Source organism: Bos taurus, chromosome 6 (genome assembly GCF_002263795.3).
Source record: "Bos taurus isolate L1 Dominette 01449 registration number 42190680 breed Hereford chromosome 6, ARS-UCD2.0, whole genome shotgun sequence".
In the NCBI taxonomy this organism is placed as follows: domain Eukaryota; kingdom Metazoa; phylum Chordata; class Mammalia; order Artiodactyla; family Bovidae; genus Bos; species Bos taurus.
The window spans coordinates 110,618,904-110,643,806 of NC_037333.1; the positions used below are offsets into that span (position 1 = coordinate 110,618,904).

A 24,903-nucleotide genomic window follows, 5' to 3' on the forward strand; every position below is an offset into this window, starting at 1 on the left:
CCTTGTCTCCAAACAATGTCACATTCTGAGGTCCTGGGAATTAAGACTTGAACACATCTTTCCAGGGGACACAATTCAGCCCAGCGCACTGCAGGGCAAAACCCTGGGCCTCTCTGAAGTGCTGCTGAGCAGACCAGCTCATGCCCTCATTCTGGTGCCTAGCTGACCCACCCCACCCCTCCCCCCCCACACACAGATACACACACACAGATGCACACACATACATAAACACACACACAGATACATATATGCAGGCACACATACATGAATAGTCACAAACACATAGACACAGACTCTTAGACATATACACAGAGACACACACACCCAGAGAGATGCACACACACACAGATACACACACATACACATACAGAGACTCACACACACATGCAGATACATACACCCAGACATACACATGTACACACAGACCTAGACACTCAGACAGACACACATACACATATATGGAGACACAGACAGACACACAGATGCACCCACATACATATACAAAGATGCACACACAGAAATACATACACAGACACACACAGATATATACACACACAGAGACAGACCCAGAGACACACGCAAACACACACAGACGGGGACACACACAGAAGGACCCAGATACCCACATACACACGTCCTAGGATACTCAGCCTGTGGCTTTCTTTGGTCTGTTCATTCCAGTCCTCAATCACTGGCTTTGCCTCTTTTTCCATTTCCTTTGCTTTTTGAGCCTTACCAGCGATCTCCTCTTTCAATAAGTTCAGGTTGATTCAGATAATAAGCAAAGTCATCTCGCACATTCAATTTTCCACGTTTAACCAGAGAACAGTCCACACCAACCTCAGGGAGCATGAGAGGCAGACAAGTCGGACATCCTCACCCTGTAACAAGGACCGTTCCTGATTCTAAGCCACCCATCTCTGAGCATCGCCTGCCTGCCATTGATCAGGAGTTCCCAGTGACCGATGATGTGAGGGAGGGGGCTGCTCTGAAAACTTGGCCTCCTGTCTGCCCAGCGCCCCCAGATTCATTCTCTGTGTGCTTCTCCTGTGAGCTGTGCACTTCTGCTCACCCTGGTGTGTGCTTCTCTGCTAGAAGTAACCTGTCACTTTAAAAGAAAAAAAAAGCTGCGGAGTGACCTTCCTTAGGAACGGGTTGCTAAGCGGGTGTTTTTGCTGAGACGTGGCTGCAGCTTCCCAGGGAGCAGCCCAGGAGCCGCCCCAACACTCAGCCTTTGCCCTCCGGAATTTTTTAGAAGCATCACCAGGGAGAGCCGTCTCGCTCCACTTTCAACACAGAAAGCAGAATCTGCAAAGTGCCCTGAAAAGCTCCTTAAGGTAAATCAGTTCCTCCCGGGAGCAGGGCTGGAGCAGTGAGGTCCTGATAGTGCAAGCTCAGAGCTCAGCCTCTCCCTGGGATACCCTGAGCCGATTTAATGAATTGTAAACGTAGGAGTCCTTGTCGTTATAATATTTATGCTTTACTTCTGAGATGAAAACATGGAGCACGACTCGGGCTGCTTTGCTCAGAGCCACTGCCTGGTGCCTAGCTTGCAGGAAATGTAAGTCCAGCTCATGACAGCCCCTGGGGAGAATGCCTTCTAAAATCTCCCTCCACTTCCTTCCTGGAACGTGCCCGCCATCCTGTTGCATTCCCGTTCCCCAGAAACACTGGTTGCAGGCTGCATTTCTGGGTCTTTTCATGCGTGTCGGTTCAAGGGGCAAAGTACTAGTTACTGCAAGCTTCACTTTCCTCAGCATTAGACAGAGGAAGGGCTGCTACAGACAAAGGCTGACTGCTCTCGCCAAGAGACAAAGAATTCTATCAGCTGCAAATTAAGCTGATCCTTTCCCTTCATTGCAAAAAGGGGCTCTGAAAGGCTAATAAAGCCTAAGGGGAAATCCATGGATGTTACTGGATGTTCATATAACCTTTTCTGCAAGTAAATTCAGCACCAGAAAGAAATCTCTGGCAAACGGATCTCCTCGAGCTTATTTAAGGAGTCATTCAACCAAACATGCACTGAACAGTCCAGGGCACCAGGCTTCAGCAAGCTGCTGAAGTTTAGAGTGTGCAAAAGGGAGCCAGACCAGGTCAGGAGCTTGGAGTTTGCTGGAGAGACAGACCTATGAACAGATAAAGCACAAGGAAATAGGAGATAACTGCCATAGGAGATTTATGAAAGGCTTTGAGTGCTCAAAGCACCGCGGGATGACCCCCAGGGAGGGCCCGGAAACACTTCGTGCTCACGCAGTGAATGCACTGGGCGTATATCATCCCACAGCTCAGATGCGGTGTCTATATGTACTCTTTGAAGACCATACTCACTATATTGAGCTGATAAAATGATTCTATGAAGCTGCTTGTCACTCACCTTTTACTCTAGGAAGCAATGGCTGGAAGAACTTGGAGAATTAGGTAAAGAAATCAAACAGGGTGTGTTTCGACCTGCCCAGAGGTCCAGGCTTTAACAAGATAAGACAGAAAAAGCTAAGTGCTGTCCATGGGTTTCTACCCATGGGAGGCTCATGGGATTGAAGACAGAGGAAGGTTTCAGAAATACCCTAAAAGGAAACAGAAAGGAAACTGCCCTGGGCCCAGCTGAGGCGTGGGTGAGAAGTGTTATTCAGTCCAGTGACTCAAAGTTGAGAACCGAAGGTGTTCCTGGAAGATTTGATGTCACCTAAGGTCTTTCTTTGGAGAAGGCAATGGCAACCCACTCCAGTACTCTTGCCTGGAAAATCCCATGGACGAAGGAGCCTGGTGGGCTGCAGTCCATGGGGTCGCTAAGAGTCGGACACGACTGAGCAACTTCACTCTCACTTTTCACTTTCCTGCATTGGAGAAGGAAATGGCAACCCACTCCAGTTGCCTGGAGAATCCCAGGGACAGGGGAGCCTCATGGGCTGACGTCTCTGGGGTCACACAGAGTCGGACACGACTGAAGTGACTTAGCAGTAGCAGCAGCAGAAGGTCTTTCTTATGATTCCATTCCCCCCCTTTTTTTAACCCTCCTTATAACTTTCTTCTACTTTCCTCCCACTGCTGCTGCTGCTGCTGCTGCTAAGTCGCTTCAGTCATGTCCAACTCTATGTGACCCCATAAACGGCAGCCCACCAGGCTCCCCGTCCCTGGGATTCTCCAGGCAAGAACATGCCATTTCCTTCTCCAATGCATGAAAGTGAAAAGTGAAAGTGAAGTCACTCAGTCGTGTCCGACTCTTAGCGACCCCATGGACTGCAGCCTACCAGGCTTCTCCATCCATGGGATTTTCCAGGCAAGAGTACTGGAGTGGGCTGCCATTGCCTTCCCCCATCTAGGATCACCTTTTCTTAAAAATACCACTTTTCAGTATTGATAGCCTGGTCCATGATGGGCAATTTACTACATACATTCTATCATCATTTGAAAGAAAGTGAAAGTGAAGATCGCTCAGTTGTGTCCAACACTTTGCTACCCCACAGACTATACAGTCCATGGAATTCTCCAGGCCAGAATACTGGAATGGGTAGCCTTTCCCTTCTCCAAGGAATCTTCCCAACCCAGGGATCAAACCCAGGTCTCCCACATTGCAGACAGATTCTTTACCAGCTGAGTCACAAGGGAAGCCCAAGAATACTGGAGTGGGTAGCCTATCCCTTCTCCAGGGGATACTCCTGACCCAGGAATTGAACCAGGGTCTCCTTCATTGCAGGCGGCTTCTTTACCAACCGAGCTATCAGCGAAGCCCTGAGTCATGGAGATTATATCATTTAACCCTAATAAAACAATCACTTATCGAGGTAGGAATTATAATCACAAGTTTACAGATACAGAAATGTATCTCAGAGGGCTGAAGGCATTGCTCCCAGATCACATAACTGATAAATAGAGCTGGAATTTGAACCCAGGTCCATACAATTGTTTACAAAGTCCTCACTCTTTCTATAAAACTATGTCTTCAGTGTTCTGGAGTAGGGTACATATATTATATTATCTTTCTTTCTTTCTTTCTTTCTTTTTCATGGAGATATTAGAAGATCGAACCTATTATGTTATCTTTTAAGCAGCCAAGGTTGAAATGCCTCACATACAATGCCACCCTCTTCATATACTTTCCATCCTTTTTTCCTGCGTCCTATAGAGTCTACCACAAGACACTCTGGGTAGGACTCTGATTACTTAATGGCCCTCGGAGAAGGTCCAATTGTTTGGGTGAAGGTGTCAGTACGTTCCTTGAAAAATATCTTTGGTTTCCTGCATTGAGTTAAACTAAATCAATCGGTGACCTAAAGTAACCAAAGTCCTTTCACAAGGGGGAAGTCTGTGCTTTTCAGTTGTAAATATTTCCAGAGTGGTGGACTAAGAGACACGAGTTACTGGCCTCGCAAAACAAGGCTGAGCCCCGAAACAGAGAGGCAGGGGGCCATGGAGGAGGGCTACAGCGGTCAAGTTTTGAACATGACGTTTAATAAACATAATGGCAAATCGCGGAGCCTGTCCAAGCTTAACCTCAGAGGATCCCTCCATCGCCTCCTGTGCAGAGGCTTTTACTGCTGGCTGGAAGTGTTCCTGTGAGCCCTAGCGATACGGTGCATCTAGAGAGAGCACAAATAAGGCTACACTGAACCACAGCTCTCATTCTGATGTTACAGGAGGAATATATTATTAATGATACACACTCAATACGCATGATGATGACAAGCTGCATATTAACGTTAGGGAGTATTGATTTGTTTTCTCAGCAACAGTGTTCATAACAAGATAAATCTTGATGTCATTTGATTTCCTTGGAAACTCATTCAAAGGTAATGATCAGGAATACACACAGAGGGAAAAAAAAATCAACCCCATCACATTTTTCATGTTCTGCTTCTATTTCTTTCATATGTAACATTTTCAATTTATGGAGGATCTTCTTTTAGCCACTAAAATATTGCACAGTTCCTTTTTCCCCACTTCATAATTACCAGAGTTGTGCTTCAGAGAGTTCCCGTGTCCTGTAGCATTTTATGTTGACTATCTGCCCTCTGGTTCTCTCTAGATTACCTCCTCGCCCTTTTATTTTTCTTGGCTGCTTGCGGCATTTCCCTTCCTCCATTCTTTGTAGCCTGTGAGAAGGTCTGAACAGGAGACAATAGAATTTCAGATGTTTTATTTCCCTTCAACATTCTAACTCCTTGTTAGGGTCAAAGAAAGCTTGAGTGCTTCAGATGAGCTGCTTACGTGACCAAGTCCAGTTAAGATTCCAATTCCACAGCTGTTAAGAAGGGCTTATAATATATCAGCCCTGCCATTTCTCCTGTGTTCTCTCCTTTAATCTTCTCAGCACCTCAAGGATGACAATGATGCGCTGAAGGGCTCCAGAATGTGGCCAAGGAAGACACGGCCAGAAAAGAATGATTTAGTCATTCATTCAACGAACATTTATCATGTCTACTGGGTACAGCAGTCCTAGGCTCTGGGGCTAAACGATGACCAAAGATTCCTGCCCTCCTATAACTTGTGTTCTAATGAGAATGTTCAGATGGCAACAAATAAATATATATGTCAACTGGTGATAAATACCATGGAAAAAGAAATCTCTATAAGGTGGTTGGGGAGCTCCAAGGGGGGGGGGGGCAGTTATTGTAAGCATTCAGGGAGGATGTCTCTGATAAAATGAAATATGAGCAGAGCCTTGAGGGAAATGAAAGAGAGGGAGAGTCCGAAAAAGCTTAGGAAAGAGAGTTCTAAGCAGATCCACTGCAAAGGCTCGGAGCCAAGAAGATTCAAGTGTAGATCCTACAAGGCCTGTAGGCCATTGAAGGATTTTGTGCTTAACTCTGTTAAGAGAGGGAGGTCACTGGAGAATTTTGAGCAAAGGAATGATATGACCTCACTTACACACTAAACAATTCACTCTGGCTTCAATACAGAGAATGGATTGTAGGTAAGTGAGGCTGGAAGCAGAGAAGTCAGAGAAGTTCGCTCAGTAGTGTCTGACTCTTTGTGACCCCAGGGACCATAGTCCATGGAATTCTCCAGGCAAGAATACTGGAGTGGGTAGCATTTCCCTTCTCCAGGGGATCTGCCCAGCTCAGGGATCAAACCCAGGTCTCCCACATTGCAGGCAGATTCTTTACCAGCTGAGCCACAAGGGAAGCTTAAGTCAGGAGACTCTTACAAAAAGTCCCTAAGAGACAACCGTGCCAGACCAGGGTGGCAACAGTGAGGTGTTTAGAGCTGGTTGGAGTCTCAATATAATATGAAGGTGAAGCAGGTAAGGTTTCTGATGGACTGGACGTGATGTGTCGTGTGAGACTCACAGAGGACTCAAGGATGACTCCAATGTTTCTGGCCTGGCGGGGGAAAAGATGGAGTTCTGTCATTACAGCATGCAGATGACACCACCGTTATGGCAGAAAGTGAAGAAGAATTGAAGAGCCTCTTGATGAACGTGAAAGAAGAGAGTGAAAAAGTTGGCTTAAAGCTCAACATTCAGAAAACGAAGATCATGGCATCTGGTCCTGTCACTTCATGGCAAATGGATGGAGAAATAGTGGAAACAGTGGCAGACTTTATTTTGGGGGGCTCCAAAATCACTGCAGATGGTGGTTGCAGCCATGAAATAAAAAGACACTTACTCCTTGGAAGAAAAGTTATGACCAACCTAGACAGCATATTAAAAAGCAGAGACATTATGTTGTCAATAAAGGTCCATCTAGTCAAGGCTATGGTTTTTCCAGTAGTCATGAATGGATGTGAGAGTTGAACTATAAAGAAAGCTGAGCGCCAAAGAATTGATGCTTTTGAACCGTGGTGTTGGAGAAGACTCTTGAGAGTCCCTTGGACTGCTAGGAGATCCAACCAGTCTATTCTAAAGGAAATCAGTCCTGAATGTTCATTGGAAAGACTGATGTTGAAACTGAAACTCCAATACTTTGGCCACCTCATGCGAAGAGCTGACTCATTTGAAAAGACCCTGATGCTGGGAAAGATTGAAGGCGGGAGAAGAAGCGGACAACAGAGGATGAGATGGTTGGATGGCATCACCGACTTAATGGACATGAGTTTGGGTAAACTCAAGGAGTTGGTGATGGACAGGGAGGCCTAGTGTGTTGCAGTCCATGGGGTTGCAAAGAGTCAGACCCAACTGAGCGATTGAACTAAACTGTGCAATATAGCAGGGAAGGCTGCAGGACATGCAGATTCAGGGTGATGACAAGGAGCTTGTTTGGGACATGTTAAGCCACGAGACTGTCTTCCCAGGTAGTAGAGTGGTAAAGAATCCGCCTGCCAACGCAAGAGACGCGGGTTCAATCCCTGGCTCAGGAAGATCCCCTAGAGCGGGAAATGGCAACCCAATCCAGTATTCTTGCCTGGAACATTTCAGGAACAGAGGAGCCTGGTGGGGTCACAAAGAGCTGGACACAACTAAGTGACTGAGCACACACACAGGAAGGTGTCTGTCGAGCATGTGCATACTTGAGTCTGGAGTTCTGGGGAGATGTGTGGACCTTGGTCTAAATGTGGGGAATGTCAGTAGGCAGACGGTACTTAAAGTTGAGAGACGAGACACGCTCACCAAGGGAGTGAGTTGAGGGAGGCTCTTCCCCAGACACTGTCACGTGTGGTGCTCACCAGACCAGCAGTCCGAGCAGGAGAAGCAGTGGGCAGGTGAAGAACTGGGCAAGAGTGTGCCTGAGAAGCCAAGAAAAGAAGGTCTTGCAAGAAAAAGAAGGCAACGAGTCACTTTCCTTACTCACCGCCTCTGATGGGGCAACTAAGCTGAGGGTTGAGGACTGAACATGAGACGTGGCGATGCGGAGGTCCTCATGAAGAGGAAAAGCTAAAATTTTACATAGCCTCCTTCTCCTTCTGCCTCTGTAACTCAACTTGCTCCTTGCAAAGTCTGGATCATATAGGTCACGTAGTCTCAGAAAGTGGGGACTCACAACACTAGGAATTGGAGCTTATCTCACTCACGCTTGTCCTGCTCTTTGCAACTGCCCGGCCCCTGCAAACCTGTTTAATCAAGTGTAAAGGTCAGGCACCCTTCTCCCCGTCTTGACTGCTGTTCCTGCGTGCACGTGAAATCTCTTAGTTTAAACCAGCCTATTAACAGCTGGTGTTGCCCATTGTAGTCTGTCCACAAAAGCTCTGTAACCCCTTTGTTCAGGGCTCAGAGCTTGGAGTGTTAACTCCTCTGGGCCCACCGGCATAATAAACCTGAGTTCTCCAACTCTCCAAGTGTGGTGCTTGGTTTCTCGAGGACTGGCTTCTGCAACACTCAGAGATGCTGGCAAGAGCACTGTCGGGAAGTGCTGGGCTCAAAACACTGATTGGAAAGAGTGGGTCTGAGGAGTTCCTTGTAGAAGGCTGAACAATTGAGTGATGGGTAGAAAGAGACATGAAACCCAGAAAGAGATTTTTTTAAGGAAACAGCCTTTGTACACAGATGGGAATGAACCCAAAAAGCAGGAAGAATGGATTATGCAGGTAAAAGGGAGGGTAAGAAGGGACAGGATGGTGGACATTCGAAGGCAGAGGAAAGTGAAAGTCATTCAGGCGTGTCCAACTCTTTGCGACCCCATGGATTGTAGCCTGCCAAGCTTCTGTGTCCATGGGATTTTCCAGGCAAGAATACTGGAGTGAGTAGCCGTTCCCTTCTCGAAGAGATTTTCTCAACCCAGGGGTGGAACCCAGGTTTCCTGCCTTGCAGGCAGATTCTTTACCGTCTGATCCACCAGGGAAGGGAGAGGAGAGGCTATGAAATAATCCTTCCGGAGCTAGATTTCCTGCAGGGTCATCGGACACCAAGGGTAGAACCCTCTCCTGAGTCCCGCCTCCTGCACAGGAAAGCCAGGTTCCTTGCCAAGCTCTGGGGATGGGGGGTCCAGCCTCCTTCCTTCTCCTCTGGGGTTCGTGTCCATCAGGCCTGGGGCCTAAGAATGTATTCCTTGGGGCTGGACTCAGCTCAAACACTTCCCTAGCCATCAAGGTTAGCTTTAGAGTTGTCAATAGTAAGAAGAAAGATGTTTGGCTGAGTTCAAAGGGCCTGACTTCTTCTTTGTTCTTTGCCTGTCAGGGAGGAGCCACCGCCGAGAAAAATGAAGTCCAAGGAAGAAAAAGTGAAAATAATTTCAGAGGTGAGTGGTGGCTGAGGTGTACCTGACAGATGTGTGGTGTGTGTATGCACGTGTGTCACACACGTTGGTAAATGAAGTTAGGCCAGCAACAAGTATTTATTGCACACACACTGCAAGTGTAGGGCTTCCGCAATGGCTCAGAGGTAAAGAATCCACCCGCAATGCAGGAGACACAGGACATGCAGGTTCGATCCCTGGGTCAGGAAGATCCCCTAGAGGAGGGCATGACAACCCACTCCCGTATTCTTGCCAGGAGAATCCCATGGACAGAGGAGCCTGGCGGGCTACTGTCCATGAGGTCACAAAGAGTCGGACTTGACTGAGCATGCTTTGTCATCATTTCGTGAATTCCAACAGACGGCAGTTCTGAGTTACCACCTACGACAGGGCCCAGTTCTGCTGAAGCACCTGGTCTCCAAAGAAATTCAACATGAGGGTAACAATTATAGATTGTGACAGCTAATAAAATCCCCACAGAGTCCTGCAGTTTCTAACTCTTTTTGTGCAAAACATCATTAAACACCATCTGGAGCAGAGGAGGAAGCCCAGCTCCAGTTTGGAGATTATAGACCACCAAACAGAAAAGAAAGTATTCCTCTCAGTCTTTGCTTCTCTCTTGGCTCCAGAGCTCAGTAACTTGAGACCACAGAGGCAGAAATGGGACAATATGCTGTTTTCAATAGGTACTTCACAAGCCTGAAGGAATCCAGATCAGACCAGAAAGACTCACTTTAAGCAAGATAAGTACTAACAACTTACTTCCATCTACCTGTGTTTATTCATTCATGCAACAAAGATGGATTGTGCCTCTGGTCCCTGGCACTTCAACACTGAACAAAACCCTGAGTCCTCTTGGAATTCACATTCGGTCTAATTTGAGATCCTTCTGCACAGCTTTCCATTGATGGAGGATCAAAACTTGATTGGAAAGCCAAAAAAAAAAAAAATTATGAAGATTTCTCACAAGTCCGTTCTAAGTCAATAAGAACTTTGATTTGAATTAAGAGCCACAGTTGCACACTCAACATTAATGTCTTATAATCCAAGTTGGTGAATTCCTGGTAGGCCCTGAAGAAGAAGGCTTAAAAGAGGGTGGGGCTCGCACCCAGTGGACATCAGTTGGATCAGGTCCTGTAGACAAAGGCCGTGCCCCTTCCCTGGCTGGGACCTCAGTTCCCTCCGCAGTTAAGGCTCAGGTCTCCTCTAACTGAGGCCAAGCACACTGAGGTGTGGTTAGAGCCCAGCCCAGCAAACTGTGTGCCATTTCTTTGAAACCTTACATGATTCAAATCCATGCTTTGTGTTCCAAATTCCAGCAGAAGTACCAAAATTTCCCAATTTCAGGAAAAAAATGTCAAATAAATCTGGTATCGCAGGAGAGGTTCTAGATTCATCCCGCAACCTCTTTTACACCCAGAGGTGCTTGTGCTCTGGTTTGAAAAAGTCAGACTAGAAAACTTTAAAGCTGGAAACTAGAGAAGCTTCAGTTTTAAAAACTTTTGACCACAAATTTAGAAAGCATCATGTAGAAAAAGAAACCAAATTGGCACTCTTACAGGATTTCTCCCTTTTCAAAAAGACCTGCAAAAATTTCCATTAAGTCCGAACATCCATGGTGATTTCACACGTACCTTCATTAACCTTTACTGGCTTGTAAGGCTGGGAGCAGAGAAGCCCAAGCCTGGAAACCCTTAGGCTGATTCTGTCTTTTTGGGCTAGGGGCCTCCATCTGGGTCAGAACATCAGTCCTGGCAGATCCACTTGCTGGTGGCCTTCATGACATTATGACTTTTGAAGGAAGTCACCAGGCACCTCTTGTGCCCACAAGACCTGGAACATAGTGAAAGTGAAAAAGTCACTCAGTCACGTCTGACTCTTTGCAACTCCGTGGACTATACAGTCCATGGAATTCTCCAGGCTAGAATACAGGAGTGGGTGGCCTTTCCCTTTTCCAGGGCATCTTCCCAACCCAGGGATCGAACCCAAGTCTCCCGCATTTCAGGTGAATTCTTTTACCATCTGAGCCACAAGAAAAGCCCCCTGGAACATGCCCCAGGCCTGAATGGGCACCTGGGGCCATGGAATCTCCAACACCATCTCATTGACCATCTTTCCATTTGGATACAACTTTTCAAGAATGTGTCTCTTTGGAGCAAAGCAGATGGTGGCTGTGTAGCTCTGTCAACTGCCCCTTCAGCCACATTCAGCATCAGGGGGTGTAGGGTCCAGGCCAAAGCGGTCATTGGAACACCTAAGAATCCCACCCCTCTTCCTTTCTTGCCATTTTTTCCCGATTTACACATACGCATTAAGTGACCACACTTCCATTTGCATTTTCACAAAGGAGTTCATTGACGACGGTGAGGATGCAGAAGAGGAAAGACAGAAGAAGCCCTTGAAGATTCCAAGACAAAAAAGAAAGAAGCAGGTAGGGACGGCAGAAGCCCGCGTCTGCCTACTGGGCTGTCGGTTAAGAGCCCACCGCATCCAGAGGGGCCGCGCGGCCTCCCGCGGGCACCAGCACTTGGGATTCTCTGGAGGAGACAGGGATGCGGGTGGGTGGTCCAGGTGAAGGACCCCGTGGGGCCTCATGGATGACCCTCACCATGAAGCCATGGGCAGCGTTTGGAGCATCTTTCCCCCAAGGTTTCTCCCATCGCTGGAGAGAAGTTTAGAAATGCTGGAAAGAGGCCCTTCGGTACCGTCATTGTCAACCACAAATCAGCACTTGCCATGGCTGCTTGCCATCTGCCTCTACCAGGATGAAAGCACGTGCTGCTGTACCTACTGACCTCCAACATCCCCTTTAGTTCAGGGTGGAGAGCAGACAGGAGGCGCTCTGTGCTCTGGGAAACTGGCAGGATAGGTCTTTACATAGTCAGATGTTCTCAGGAGCTGATTTTACGAGCCTACTTCTTATATCTCCTTGTATCTAGAAAAACACTAAACTCCCTCATGGTGACGATTGTTTCTCGTGACTAGCAGAAGCTTCACGAGACCAGCAGAAACTTTCTACAAAAAAATACGTGCTTGATTGCATGTACCCAGCCTTTACCAAAATCACTAATATACTGTCTTTTCCCCCTCCCTCTTTGGAGCAGCTTCTCAGAGCTATCAGAGGTGCTGTCTCCCAAGCTGCAGTCCTCATTTTGGCCCAAATAAAACTTAACTCGCAGCTCCCATATAGTGCATCTTTTTTTTTTTTAAGTCGACATCATCATAAGGCCATAAACTAAGATGTGCAGTAGATGGCAGTGCAGGATAACAAATCCTGGGAACTCCCACTTTCTCCAACTCCAAGCCTAAATTCCAGCTCGGTCTAAACCAGAGGCCAACCCCCTTCTCCCGGGCGGAGTGCTGGCTGGTGGTCCCGCCCCTGGCCCTGCTCTCCCTCAGAAGCTGCCCTCCCTGGCTTAGAGCATCCTGGAGTAAGGTCCACCTTCTCAAGGTAAATAGATGCCCTTGCCAAGGAGTTGTCCCCTGCGGAGGGAGGCAGGAAAGATCTCGTGGAGGGGCGGTTTGCTCAGGAAAATCCAGATGCCAGCCAGGGAGGAGGGAGGAGGAGGGAACGCCATTTTGAGCCAGCAGTCATGTGATGGGACTGCCTGGAGGTGGGGCCAGGGAGGTGGGGAGGGCAGCGGGAGAGCTGAAGTCTGGAGAGAGACCCCCTTTTCAGCTCCCTGCCTCACCCAGCACCATCCCATTGGGACAATCTGGGCCGTGGCGCCTCCTTCTCTGCTGGTGGATGGAGCGGGCCGGTGAGGGTGGTGGGGGGAGGGAAGTGGTACCCGGCCAGAGGGCTGGTCCCCTGGCCACTCAGGGAGCTTTAACCCTTCCTGCAGGGCCAGCCAGGGGCCAGGGAGCCCCAAGGAGTCAGCAGATGAGCCAGTGTGGAAGCAAAGAGCTCAAGTTCCCAGTTCCAAGGCCACAGGCACAGTGAGCAGGGGTGACCAGGGTGGATGTGCAGCTGCTGAGCCGGAGGAAGGCATGGGGATGGAGAGAAGGTGTGCACTTTCCAGAGACATGTCTTTCCTCCACTGCACAGGAGCCCTGATCAAGACCACGTGCAGTCGTCCGGGCTTTGTGAGAAGTCTGGGGGACGATTTCTAACCCCAGTGGCACTTCGGAATCACGAGGGGATTTTTAATATATGTCAGATGCCTCAGGTCTACCCCAGGACATTATTTAAGTCAGAATGTCTGTGGTTTACCACGTGCCCGACAGGTAGCAGCGTCTCCGTGAATGGGCTTTTTATTTCCCTTAGTTTACAGTGAGGAAAGAAGGTAGGCAGTTCACTAAGTCACCCACAGTCCCGCAGTACATTGGGGTTCAGAGGCCAGCCTTTGGCTAGTCCAAAGGCCATCACTCACCTGTGGCCTCCATTGCTCCTTCTGCTCACCTGCCACCCTCCTCTAAGAGTCTGGGGGAGGAGTCAGAGGCTGGTCTTTGCTTTAGATTAACCCACAATATTTTGACTGCTTCTTTCAAATGGGCTTCCCTGGTGGTTCAGTAGTAAAGTACCCGCCTACCAATGCAGCAGAAGCAGTTTCGATTCCTGGTCAGGAAGATCCCCTGGAGTAGGAAATGGCAACCCACTCCAATGTTCTTGCCTGGAGAACCCCAAGGACAGAGGAAGAGGAGTCTGGAGGGCTGCAGTCCATGGGGTCGAAAAGAGTCAGACACAACCGAGCATACTCTCTCACCAAATGAGTTAGAGCTGGGATCAAGCAGTCTGATCCTGATTTTTCTAGTTCCCTTTCCTCCAAATTTTTACAGAGCGCTACACATTGTACCTAGAAAAAGTGAAAACACTCATTTTATTTTAGGATGCCTGGGTCACTCTCTCCAACAAGAAACCTCTTAAAGAAAGGATCATCACTGCTTCCTGTGGGGTGAGGGGGTGATGACCACAGAGACCCAGGTGACAGAGACCGGGATTATCTGGATCTGAACAGGATCGAGGCCTGTCCCTTTGCTAAGTGACCCACCTCATCCCGAGACAGGATCTGAGTCAACCAACCTCTGACTCTCTGCCCACAGCTGCCGACTGCCAGCCGCGAGGAAATGGTGTTGGAAAACTCCCCTGTGGATGACCAACAGGAGCCGGTGCAAAAAGGCCCTGACACCCGCCTCCTGGGCATGACGAGCCGACGGGGACCCCGGAGTAAGTGTCTCTGTGTTCAGTTCATTCAGTATGTATCTGCTGCCTCCTGTGATCGGCACAGAGCAACACGGGCACTTGTCATGGGAACTGTTTTTTTTTTTTTTGGTACGTGTCCACCGCCCTCCACAACACTTCACCCCAGTTCTGAGAGTAAATTGCTAGGTTAGCAGGTGTCTGGGAGACAGGACGCAGACACAGGACATAGTTACATAGCTACAGAATTTTGGAAGCACTCAACGAAATTGAAATGGTGCAAATAATCAGATAGGTAGAAATACAAAGGCAGGTGAAATAAGCAAGGCGTATTTGTCAATGATGGGACTGGAATCAGATGTTGGAAAATCTGAAGATGTCTCTGAGGCTCTCGGAGACCTTGTCCTTTGAGGACCCCTTCTCTTATCCCTCCCCCAACCCCTCCCACAACACATACACACTCAATTTCCCCTCCAGGAGCCATGGCCTGTATTTTACCACAGGATTACTCTTCTTCATCACAGTGACCATCATTCATTATCTGCTCATTGTAGGGAAAATTATTACTCCTCACTTGTTTCTTAAAAAAAAAAAAATCTATTTACTTAATTATTTGGCTGCTTCGGGTCTTAATTGCGACACATGGGATCTTAGATCTTTATTGCAGCATGAAGGATCTCTAGTTGTGGCATGTGGGATCCACCCCTGACCAGCGATTGAACCGGGCTCCCTGCATTGGGGAATCTTAGCCACTGGACCGCCAGGGAAGTCCTTGTTCCTTTTTTTGAACAATGGATTAGACCAGAGAAGGAAGTGTGTTACACTTCTTAACTGTTACATAATTATTACTCAGTTGTTACCCTATTTCCCTGTAACTAAGCTGGGGAGTAAAGTACCTATTGGAAATTAGAGAGCTTTTGGAAGCAAGCTCATCTAAAGTCCGACCCTAAGAAAAACGCGGTTCCCGTCTGAGAGCAATAACGCAATAGGACTGGTACAAATGACTGGAGCAGAACCAGGCTTCAGACCACGCAGCTGCTTCCGGTCCTAAACGCACGGAACTGTTCATTACCGAAGATTACAGTGTATCTTAGTGTGCTCAGGCTGCCCGAATATACTGTACCATAGCCTGGATGGCGCCAAAAAAAAACCAAACTTTTGTTTTCTCACAAATTCTGGAGGCTGGAAGTCCACGATCAAGGTGCCCATGGGGTCAGTGTCCAGTGAGGCCTTTCTTCCTGTCTTGTAGGTGGCTGCCATCTCCCTGTGTATTCCCTCTGGTGTCTCCTCTTAGAAGGACACTAACCCTTTTGCATTGGGGCCCCATCACATAACCTCTTCATGACCTCTTTAGAGGCCCTATCCCCAAATACAGTCACACTGAGGGTCAGGGCTTCAACTTATAAATGTGGGGACAGTTCAGTCCATAGCACAACTATGGAATATTTAATTACCTATTTTAAGCTCAGGGGGGAAAAAAATGTCAGAATGTGTCTAGGAATAAAGGCTCTGTGAAATGTGAATTCTTTCCTTCTTTCTAAAATGGGAGAGATAACGCTTCGGTGTCACCATGGGGTTGATTGTGGGGATCAAATCAAGAGGATGTGCAAACATTTTAAATAGTGTGTGCTGTTTTATCGGTGTCACCATGGGGTTGATTGTGAGGATCAAATCAAGAGGATGTGCAAACATTTTAAATAGTGTGTGCTGTTTTAAATGTTTAAATAATATGCATTAGTATTCTAAGTTGGAGATTGAAATGGCAACCCACTCCAGTATTCTTGCCTGGAAAAATCCCATGGACATAGGAGCCTGGGGGGCTACAGTCCATGGGGTCACGAAGAGTCAGATACAGCTGAGCACTCATCAGCAGCAGCATTCTAAATAGATAAATACACAGTAAATAAGGGGTTTAGAGGGGGATAAGGGCTTACCAGGTGGCACTAGTGGTAAACAACCCGTCTGCCAATGCAGGAGACACAGAGATATGGGTTCAGTGCCCAGTTGGGAAGATCCCCTGGAGAAGGAAATGGCAACCCACTCCAGTATCCTTGCCTGGAAAATTCCATGGACAGAGGAGCCCAATGGGCTACAGTCCATGGGGTCGCAGAGTGTCAGACACGACTGTGCACACATCTAGTAGTATAGTGAAAAGTGAAACTGAAAGTCCCTCAGTGATGTCCGACTCTTTGCGACCCCATGGTATATACAGTCCATGGAATTCTCCAGACCAGAATACTGGAGCGGGTAGCCTTTCCTTTCTCCAGGGAATCTTCCCGACCAACAGATTGAACCCTGGTCTCCCACACTGCAGGCGGATTCTTTACCAGCTGAGCCACAAGAGAAGCCCAAAACAAACACAACCATCATCTGGTGCACTGGCCGGGAATCGAACCCGGGTCTCCCACATGGGAGGCGAGAATTCTACCTCTGAACCACCAATGCGGTAGTATAGTAGACAGAGATAAAAGACAATCTATGCATTAGTCCAAAAGAAAAAGATTAAAACCACTATGTATGATTTGAAGAGGGAAGGGACGATCCAATGCTAAGGTGTGCCTGCCTGAGAAAGGTTGTGACCAGCTGGGCGCTCAGGGCAGAGCTGGAGGCTGATGCTGATTCGGCAGCACTGGTAAGCGAGATGTAGAAAAAACCCGGAATGAGCTGGGGGCACTGGCTGGATGAGCAGCCTGAGTGGACAGGCATCCTTCAGAAACGAGAGGTCAAGACCAGCAGGAAGTGGTCAGTGGTCAAGAGGGCAGATCAGGTCTCATTCACTGTGTCAATGCAGGTCAGAGTGAGAGGCAGATGCGTTCGAGGAATGAGGATCCCAAGGAGACTCTGCCTAAGACAGGCGTACATCAGAAGCCATATAGGACGTGCAGGAATCTCCATGGGGGGGTCCTGGGGACCGAGGGCTCCAGACCGAGAGCTCTGAAACACAAAAACCAGTGCAGAAAACGGTGCATCTGAAAGCTACTGTGTCTCTTTTTTGAAGTTATTTGTTATTGGATTATAGTTGCTTAACCATGTTGTGTTAGCTTCTGCGGTACATCAAAATGAATCAGACATATGTATACTTACGTCCCCTCCTTTTAAAGGTCCCTTCCCATTCACGTGACCACAGAGCATTAAGTAGAGTTCCCTGTGCCATACCCTGGAGGAGGGCATGGCAACCCACTCCAGTATCCTTGCTGGGAGAATCCCACGGACAGAGGAGCCTGGCGGGCTACAGTCCATGGGGTCGCAAAGAGTTGGACACGACTGAGACCAGGCATGCACACATGCCTATGCCATAGAATAAGTTCTCATTAGTTGTCGATTTTAAGTTGCTTCAGTCACGTCCTAAGTCCTTGAGACCCTTTGGTCAGTAGTCCACCAGACTCCTCTGTCCATGGGATTTCCCAGGCAAGAATACTGGAGTGGATTGCCATGCCCTCCTCCAAGGGATCTTCCTCACCCAGGGATCAAACCCATGGCTCCTGCGTCTCCTGCCTTACAGGCAGATTCTTTACACTGAGCTGCCAGGGAAGCCCCATCTATTTTATACATAGTATCACTGGTATATGTGTGTCAACCCCAATCTCCCGGTTCCTCCCACCACCCCCTTGGTGTCTATACATTCATTCTTCTCTACGTTTGTGTCTCTGTTTCTGCTTTGCAAATAGGTTTATCTGCACCATTATTCTGATTCCGCATATGTGCATTAATAGACAATACTTGTTTTTCTCTCTCTGACTTGCTTCACTCTGTATGATAGTCTCTAGGTCCACCCATGTCTCTGCAAACGGCACAGTTGCCTAGCAAAAGGGATTTCCATCATGCAGGCATGTTTTCTACTCGACCCCTTTTCTTATTTTTCCTCAATGAAACTGGAAACATGACCTTATTTCCTGTACTAACAACATTTCAGCTCATCTATTAAGGTTTTATATGTATGGTTATCAAAGGAATTTGGATATTTTCAAAGTAAATCTGATGTCACCAAGGCAACTGCCAAGAATCCTAAACAGAGTACCCTTGGGGACCCTATTTTTCATTATGAAAATTCAAATCTACACAGAAGTAAAAAGTATAGTGACGCGTATATTATCCAAGGATTAACAAGGTTTTGCCACATTTTTTTTCCTTCTTGTCTTTGCCAGAGAATTTTTAATTATTAAAAAAAAACGTAAAACTTTCCATCTCAATCGTTTTTCAAGGTACAGTTCAGTAGAATTACCTATATTCACGCTGTTGTGCAATAGATCTCCAGAACTAGTTCATTTTGTAAAATTGAAATGCTATCCCTGTTAAAGAGCAGCTCCCCCCTTTTCCTCCCCTGGGCCCTGGAAACCACTCTCTGTTTCAGTGAATTTGACTACTTTGGATACCTCTTGGGCTTCCCTGCTGTCACAGTGGGAAGGAATCTACTTGCAGTGCAGGAGATGCAAGAGAAATGGGTTTGATCCCAGGGTGGGGAAGATCCCCTGGAGAAGGAAATGGCACCCCACTCCAGTATTCTTGCCTGGAGAATCCCACGGACAGAGGAGCCTGGTGTACTCCATTCCATAGGGTCGCAAAGAGTCAGACCCAACTGAAGCACCCGAGCACGCGCACACACAGATGCCTAGTGGGAGTGGAATCGTACAGTATCTGTCTTTGTGACTGGCTAACTTCACTTGGCATCATGTCTTCAAGGTTCACATTGTAGCTTGTGACAGGGATCCCTTTTAAGGCTGAATAATATTCCATGTATCCCAAGACTACCCTTGGCTTATCCATTTATCCTTCATGAACTTTTGGGTTGCTTCTCCCTCTTGACTATTGCTAATAATGCTGCTTTCAATATGAACATGCTAATACCTCTTCAAGATCCTACTTTTAATTTTGTTGGATATATACCAAGAAGTGAAATTCCTGGTTCCTATGGTATTTCTAGGCTTCCCAGGTGTCTCAGTGGCAAAGAATCTGCCTGCCAATGCAAGAGACATGGGTTTGACCCCTGGATCCGGAAGATCCCCCGGAGAAGGTAATGGCAACCCACTCCATTATTCTTACTTGGAGAATCCCATGGATAGAGGCTACAGTCTATAGGGGTCGCAAAGACTTGGACATGACTAAACATGAGCAAGAACAAATATGACATTTCTAATTTGAATTTTTTGAGGAAACCATCATTACTCTTTTCCATACCAGGTACACCAAAATTTTTCATGTCCACAACAATGCACAAAGCTTCCCGTTTTTCCATATCTTCACCAACACTGGTTGTTTTCCTTTTGTTTGTTTGTTTTTTAATAGTAGCCACCCTCATTTGTGTGAGATGATATCTCACTGTGGTTTTACTTTGTGTTTTTCTAATGAGTAGTTGTAGCTCAATCGGTAAAGAATCTGCCTGCCGTGCAGGAGACCCGGGTTCGATCCCTGGGTTGGGAAGATCCCCTGAAGAGGGAAATGGCAACCTACTCCAGTATCCTTGCCTGGAAAATCTCATGGACACAGGAGCCTGGTGGGCTTCAGTCCGTGGGGTCGCAAAGAATCAGGCACAACTGAGCGACTAACACTTACTTACTTAATGAGTAGTGATGTTGACCATCTTTTCACAAGCTTGTTGACCAGTTATCATCATTGCAGAAAGGCCTGTCCCTTGCCCATTTTCTGATTAGATTACTTGCTTTCTTGTTATTATTATTGAGTTGTAGGAGTTCTTTACATATCCTGGGCAATAATCCCTTATCAGATATATGATTTGTAAATATTCTCTTCCGCTCCATACTTTGTCTTCTTGCTCTGTCAACTGTGTCCTCCAAGGCACAGAAGTGTGAAGTATTTTAGCCTTTGTCTACTTTAATCCTCGTTGCCTGTGATTTTGGTGTCACATCCAAGAAATCATTACCAATCTCAATGTCAGAAGATTTCCTCTGTGTTTTTCTAGCAATTTTATAATTTTAGGTCTTACAATGATGACTTCAATCCATCTTGAGTTTATTGTATAAGGTAAGGGCCAACTTCATTCTTTCCCACGTGGATAGCGAGTTTCCCATCACCATTTGTGGAAGATACTGTCTTTTCCCCAGTGAGTGATCTTTACATCCTTGTTGAAGATTATTTGGCCATATCTGCAAGGTTTTATTTCTGAGCTCTCTATTCTATTTTATTAGTCTATATGTCTGTCTTTGTGCCAGTACTACACTGTTTTCATTGCTGTAGCTTTGTAATGTTTTCAAATCATGAAGTCTGAGCCTGCAACTTTGTTCTTTTTCAAAATTGGTTTGGCTATTGCGAGGTCCCTTATAATCCATATGAATTTTAGGATGAATTTTTTAATGAGAGGAATGCCATCGAGACTGTGATAGGGATTGCACTAAATCTATTGCTTGCCTTCAGTAGTATTGACATTCTAATAGTATTAAGTTTTCCAGCCTATGAATATGAGACGACTTTCCATTTATTTGTGTCTTTAATTTCTCTCAGCAGTGTTTTACAGTGTACAAGTGTTTTCCCTCTTGGGTTAAATCCATTCCTAAGTGTTTTATTTTCATGCTATTATAAATGCAACCATTTTCTTAGTTTCCTTTTTTAGATGTTTCATGGTTAGTGTATAGAAACACAACTAATTTTTGCATATGAATTTTCTATGCTGCAACTTGGAGAAGGCAATGGCACCCCACTCCAGTACTCTTGCCTTGGAAATCCCATGGATGGAGGAGCGTGGTAGGCTGCAGTCCATGGGGTCGCTGAGGGTCAGACACGACTGAGCGACTTCACTTTCTCTTTTCACCTTCTTGAATTGGAGAAGGAAATGGCAACCCACACCAGTGTTCTTGCCTGGAGAATCCCAGGGACGGGGGCGCCTGGTGGGCTGCCGTCTATGGGGTCACACAGAGTCGGACACAGCTGAAGTGACTTAGCAGCAGCAGCAGCAGCAGCATGCTGCAACTTTGCTGAATTTGCTTATTTGTTTCCACAGTTTGTGCATGCATACTTGTGTGTATGTTTGTGCATTTGTGTGGAATCTTTAGGATTTTCTCTACAAAAGACCATATCATCTTATACCCTGAGGAAATCAGAATTGAAAAAGATATATATTCCCCCAACGTTCATTGCAGTATTATTTGCAATAACTGGAACATGGAAGCAACCTAAATGTCCATCAGCAGATGAATGGATGGGGAATTTGTGGTACATACACACAAGGAATATTACTCGGCTATAGAAAGGAACACACTGTGTCACTTCTAATGAGGTGGGTGAACCTAGGGCCTGTTATACAGATGGAAGTAAGTCTGAAAGAGAAAGACAAGTACCGTGTATTAATGCTTATATATGGGATCTGGAAAGATAGTACAAATGATCCTACATGCAGAGCAGCAAAGGAGACACAAATGTAAAGAAGAGACTTTTGGACACAGTGGGGGAAGGGGAGGATGGGATGATTTGAGAGAATAGCATTGAAATATACACATTACTGTATGTAAAATAGATGGCCAGTGGGAGTTTGATCCATGATGCAGGGAACCCAAAGCCAGTGCTCCATGACATCCTAGAGGGATAGGGTGGGGAGGGAGGTGGGAGAAGCGTTCAGGAGGACACAGTATACCTATGGCAGATTCATGTTGATGTATGGCAAAAACCATCACAATATTGTAAATCAAAAATTTACAATATTTACAAAAAATTGTAAATATTGTAAATATCCTCCAATTAAAATAAATACTATTTTTTTTAAAAAAGACCATGTCATCTGCACACAGAGATAATTTTACTTCTTCCCCTCCAATCTGGATGCCTTCTGTAACTTATTCTCTCTATGTTAGTCTATTGGCTCTGTCAGTACTCTAGACTGGGGAGCTAATTAGCAGAAATTTATTTCTCACAGTTCTGAAGCCTGAGAAAGCCAAGATAAAGGCAGCAGCAGATATGGCGTCTGGTAAGGAGGGCCTCCTTTTTGGCTCCTATGTGGCCGTCTTCTTGTGTTCTCACACGGTAGAAGGGGCAAGGGAGCTCTCTGGGGTCTTTTTCATAAGGGCACTAATCCCATTCGTGAAAGCTCTACCCTCTCATGACCTAATCACCTCCCAAAGGCCCTGCCTCCAAATACCATGACGCTGGGGATTCGTTTTCAACATCACAGTTTGGGAGGACACGGCCTACGGCTCTTGCCAAATGCCCAGGTCTGGATTTGTAGCACTGTGTTGAGTAGAAGTGGAGAGGGGGGCTTCCTTGCCTTGTTCCTCACCTTGGAGGAGGTGCTTTCAGTGTTTCACAACTGAGTGTGTTAGCTGTGGGCTTTTCATATATGACCTTTACCACGTTGAAGTAATTTCCTTCTGCTCCGAGTTTGTTGAGTGTTTTTATCGTAAAAGGATGTTGAATTTTGTCCGATGCTTTTTCTGTATCCATTCAGGTGATCATGCGGTTTCTGGCCTTTGTTCTGTTAATGAGGTGTGTTACATTGATGGATTTTCATATATTGAGTCCTTCTGGCACCCCTCCCCAACCTGGCCTGGGACTAATAAAAGGTTCAAGAGGCTGTTTCTCATGACTGATTTATAAACACTACTTACCTACCTTTTTTCTAGGCAAAACCTCAGATTCAGTGGTTTCCCTATTCCAAAAAGGTTTACGCTAAGGAAGTTGTGGGATTGTTTTAAGCTCTTATGATTTCATTGTAGTTTTCTTCCTTAAACACTTACATGTTTACCTGAAGCATCTCCCCCAGAAAGAGAAAAAGAGACAGAGGGAAAGGGGAGGAAGGGAAGGATGGAGGGAAGAGACAGACAAACAAATGATAAATCTGGCAACCTTGAACTTTGAGAGTAAAAGAGGAAAGAAAGGAAGAAGAATGAAAGAAAGACAAATAGATCATAAATCTCTTGAACTCAAAGAGAGAGAGAAAGCAGACAAACCTGATGACCTTGAACTCTGAGAACTTAATACTGTGTGCTAAGCCAGGCAGCAAGCTTTCTGATGAGATTTCCATCAAGATTCCTCATTCTCTTTTCTTACGCTAACTCCATTATGTTGCCCAAAATTAAGAGAAATAAGCATTTCAAGTCCACAAACATTGCCCGACATCAGAGCTCACTACTACTTGTCACTGCTTTTGGTCACGGGACCTGGAGCAACAAGCTAGACCCCCTCAGCTGCAGGAGCCTCGTTTATAAAATGGAGATCATAAAAGCCTTGGCTTCATGCAGCTGTCATGACAATGAAATCAGATGATACATAGCAAGCGCCCCGCAGAGGGGCTGGCACCAGCGTCGTCACCTTCTCCAGCTGGAAGAAGAACTTGATGCTAAGTAACCAACACAAATAATTCCCTCTTCTGAGGGTGAGGGTGATCACACAGCAGGCCCCGTCTTTATATGTACTACGTTACTCCGAGCAGCTCCGTCATCAGGCATTGCTTTACGGTTCAGGAAATTCAGGTTCAAAGAGAACCAGCCGCTGTAGATGGTAGAACCAGAACTGAAACTCCAGTCTACAGACATCAGGGAAATCTGTTCTTTTTGGTTTTGCTATTGCTATTGTTGAAGTGTAGCTGATTTACAATGTCATGTTAATTTCTGCTGTACAACCAAGTGATTCAATCATACATGTATATACATTCCTTTTCATATTTTCTATTATGGTTTATCACAGAATATTGAATATAGTTCCCACAACTTATCTCATTGATACTAAATGAATTTGTGTTGATAATTGCTGCACTACAGCCTCATTCTACACCCACAAATCTTAACTCTGATTGTTCTTTAAAGATAATGGTTTACAGTTGCCCAGGGAAAGTCCAGTGCTTGTGTGTATTTTACTCATGGCCATGCTCTGGCTTCCCTGTGGTCACTTACTACCCGATGACCACAACACCAGCCTACCACATCCTGCCGACCAAGTCTGCCTGCTCTGTTGTTGTTCATTCTCTAAGTCATGTCTGACTCTCTGCCACCCCATGGACTGCAGCACGCCAGGCTTCCCTGTCCTTCACCATCTCCCAGAGTTTGTTCAAACTCCTGTCCATTGAGTTGGTGATGCCATCCAACCATCTCATCCTCTGTTGTCCCCTTCTCCCCTGCCCTCAATCTTTTCCAGCATCAGGATGAGTCAGCTCTTTGCCTCAGGTGGCCAAAGTACTGAAGCTTCAGTTTCAGCATCAGTCCTTCCAATGACTATTTAGGACTGATCTCCTTTAGGATGGACTGGTTGGATCTCCTTGCTGCCCAAGGGACTCTCAAGAGTCTTCTCCAACACCACAGCTCAAAAGCGTCAGTTCTTCAGCACTCAGCCTTATTTATGGTCCAACTTTCACATCCATACATGACTACTGGAAAAACCATAGCTTGGACTTGCTCACCGAGGTCCAAATTTTTGACTCCCTCTTGATGGCTCACTCCCCAAATCTCTTATGGGTCTGGCCTATTGCTCAATTCTACTCCCCCAGCTCCTGACCTTGAACCTATGACCTTCTCTATACGGTAGCATCCCTACAGGCTACAGGGCTCCAAGTGTTGCCAAGTCCAGATTGTCTTCAGATACTTAGATACAAGCATCCTTGATGATCTGGCGTCCCCCACTGCCCCGGGCACATGCCCAGAGGGGCCACCTCCCTGATGAACAGCAGTATAAACCCACACACTGAAAGCTTCGGCTTCTAATTGCTATTCAAACATATAC

General features: G+C 46.5%; 1 protein-coding gene and 1 non-coding gene across 7 annotated transcripts in view; one reads left to right on the forward strand and one right to left on the reverse strand.

Annotated features, from left to right (window-relative positions):
• The first annotated feature begins 1,156 nt into the window (after positions 1-1,156).
• CC2D2A (coiled-coil and C2 domain containing 2A) overlaps positions 1,157-24,903 on the forward strand; it is a 131,191-nt gene continuing 107,444 nt past the window's right edge. For 2 of the 6 annotated variants that reach the window (XM_024993645.2, XM_024993649.2), the window contains exons 1-4: positions 1,157-1,337; positions 9,050-9,110; positions 11,455-11,538; positions 14,151-14,274. In XM_024993645.2, the coding sequence (XP_024849413.1) occupies positions 9,072-9,110; positions 11,455-11,538; positions 14,151-14,274 (247 nt within the window). In that variant the 5' untranslated portion in view covers positions 1,157-1,337; positions 9,050-9,071. Of the gene's footprint in view, positions 1,338-9,049; positions 9,111-11,454; positions 11,539-11,919; positions 12,559-12,703; positions 12,869-12,952; positions 13,115-14,150; positions 14,275-17,603; positions 19,259-24,903 lie in introns of those variants that run through there. The other 4 variants (XM_024993647.2, XM_024993646.2, XM_024993648.2 and 1 more) reach the window with 4 other exon arrangements.
• On the reverse strand, positions 16,622-16,692 carry TRNAG-CCC (transfer RNA glycine (anticodon CCC)). The gene has a single exon. It is a non-coding gene; the product is annotated as a tRNA-Gly (tRNA).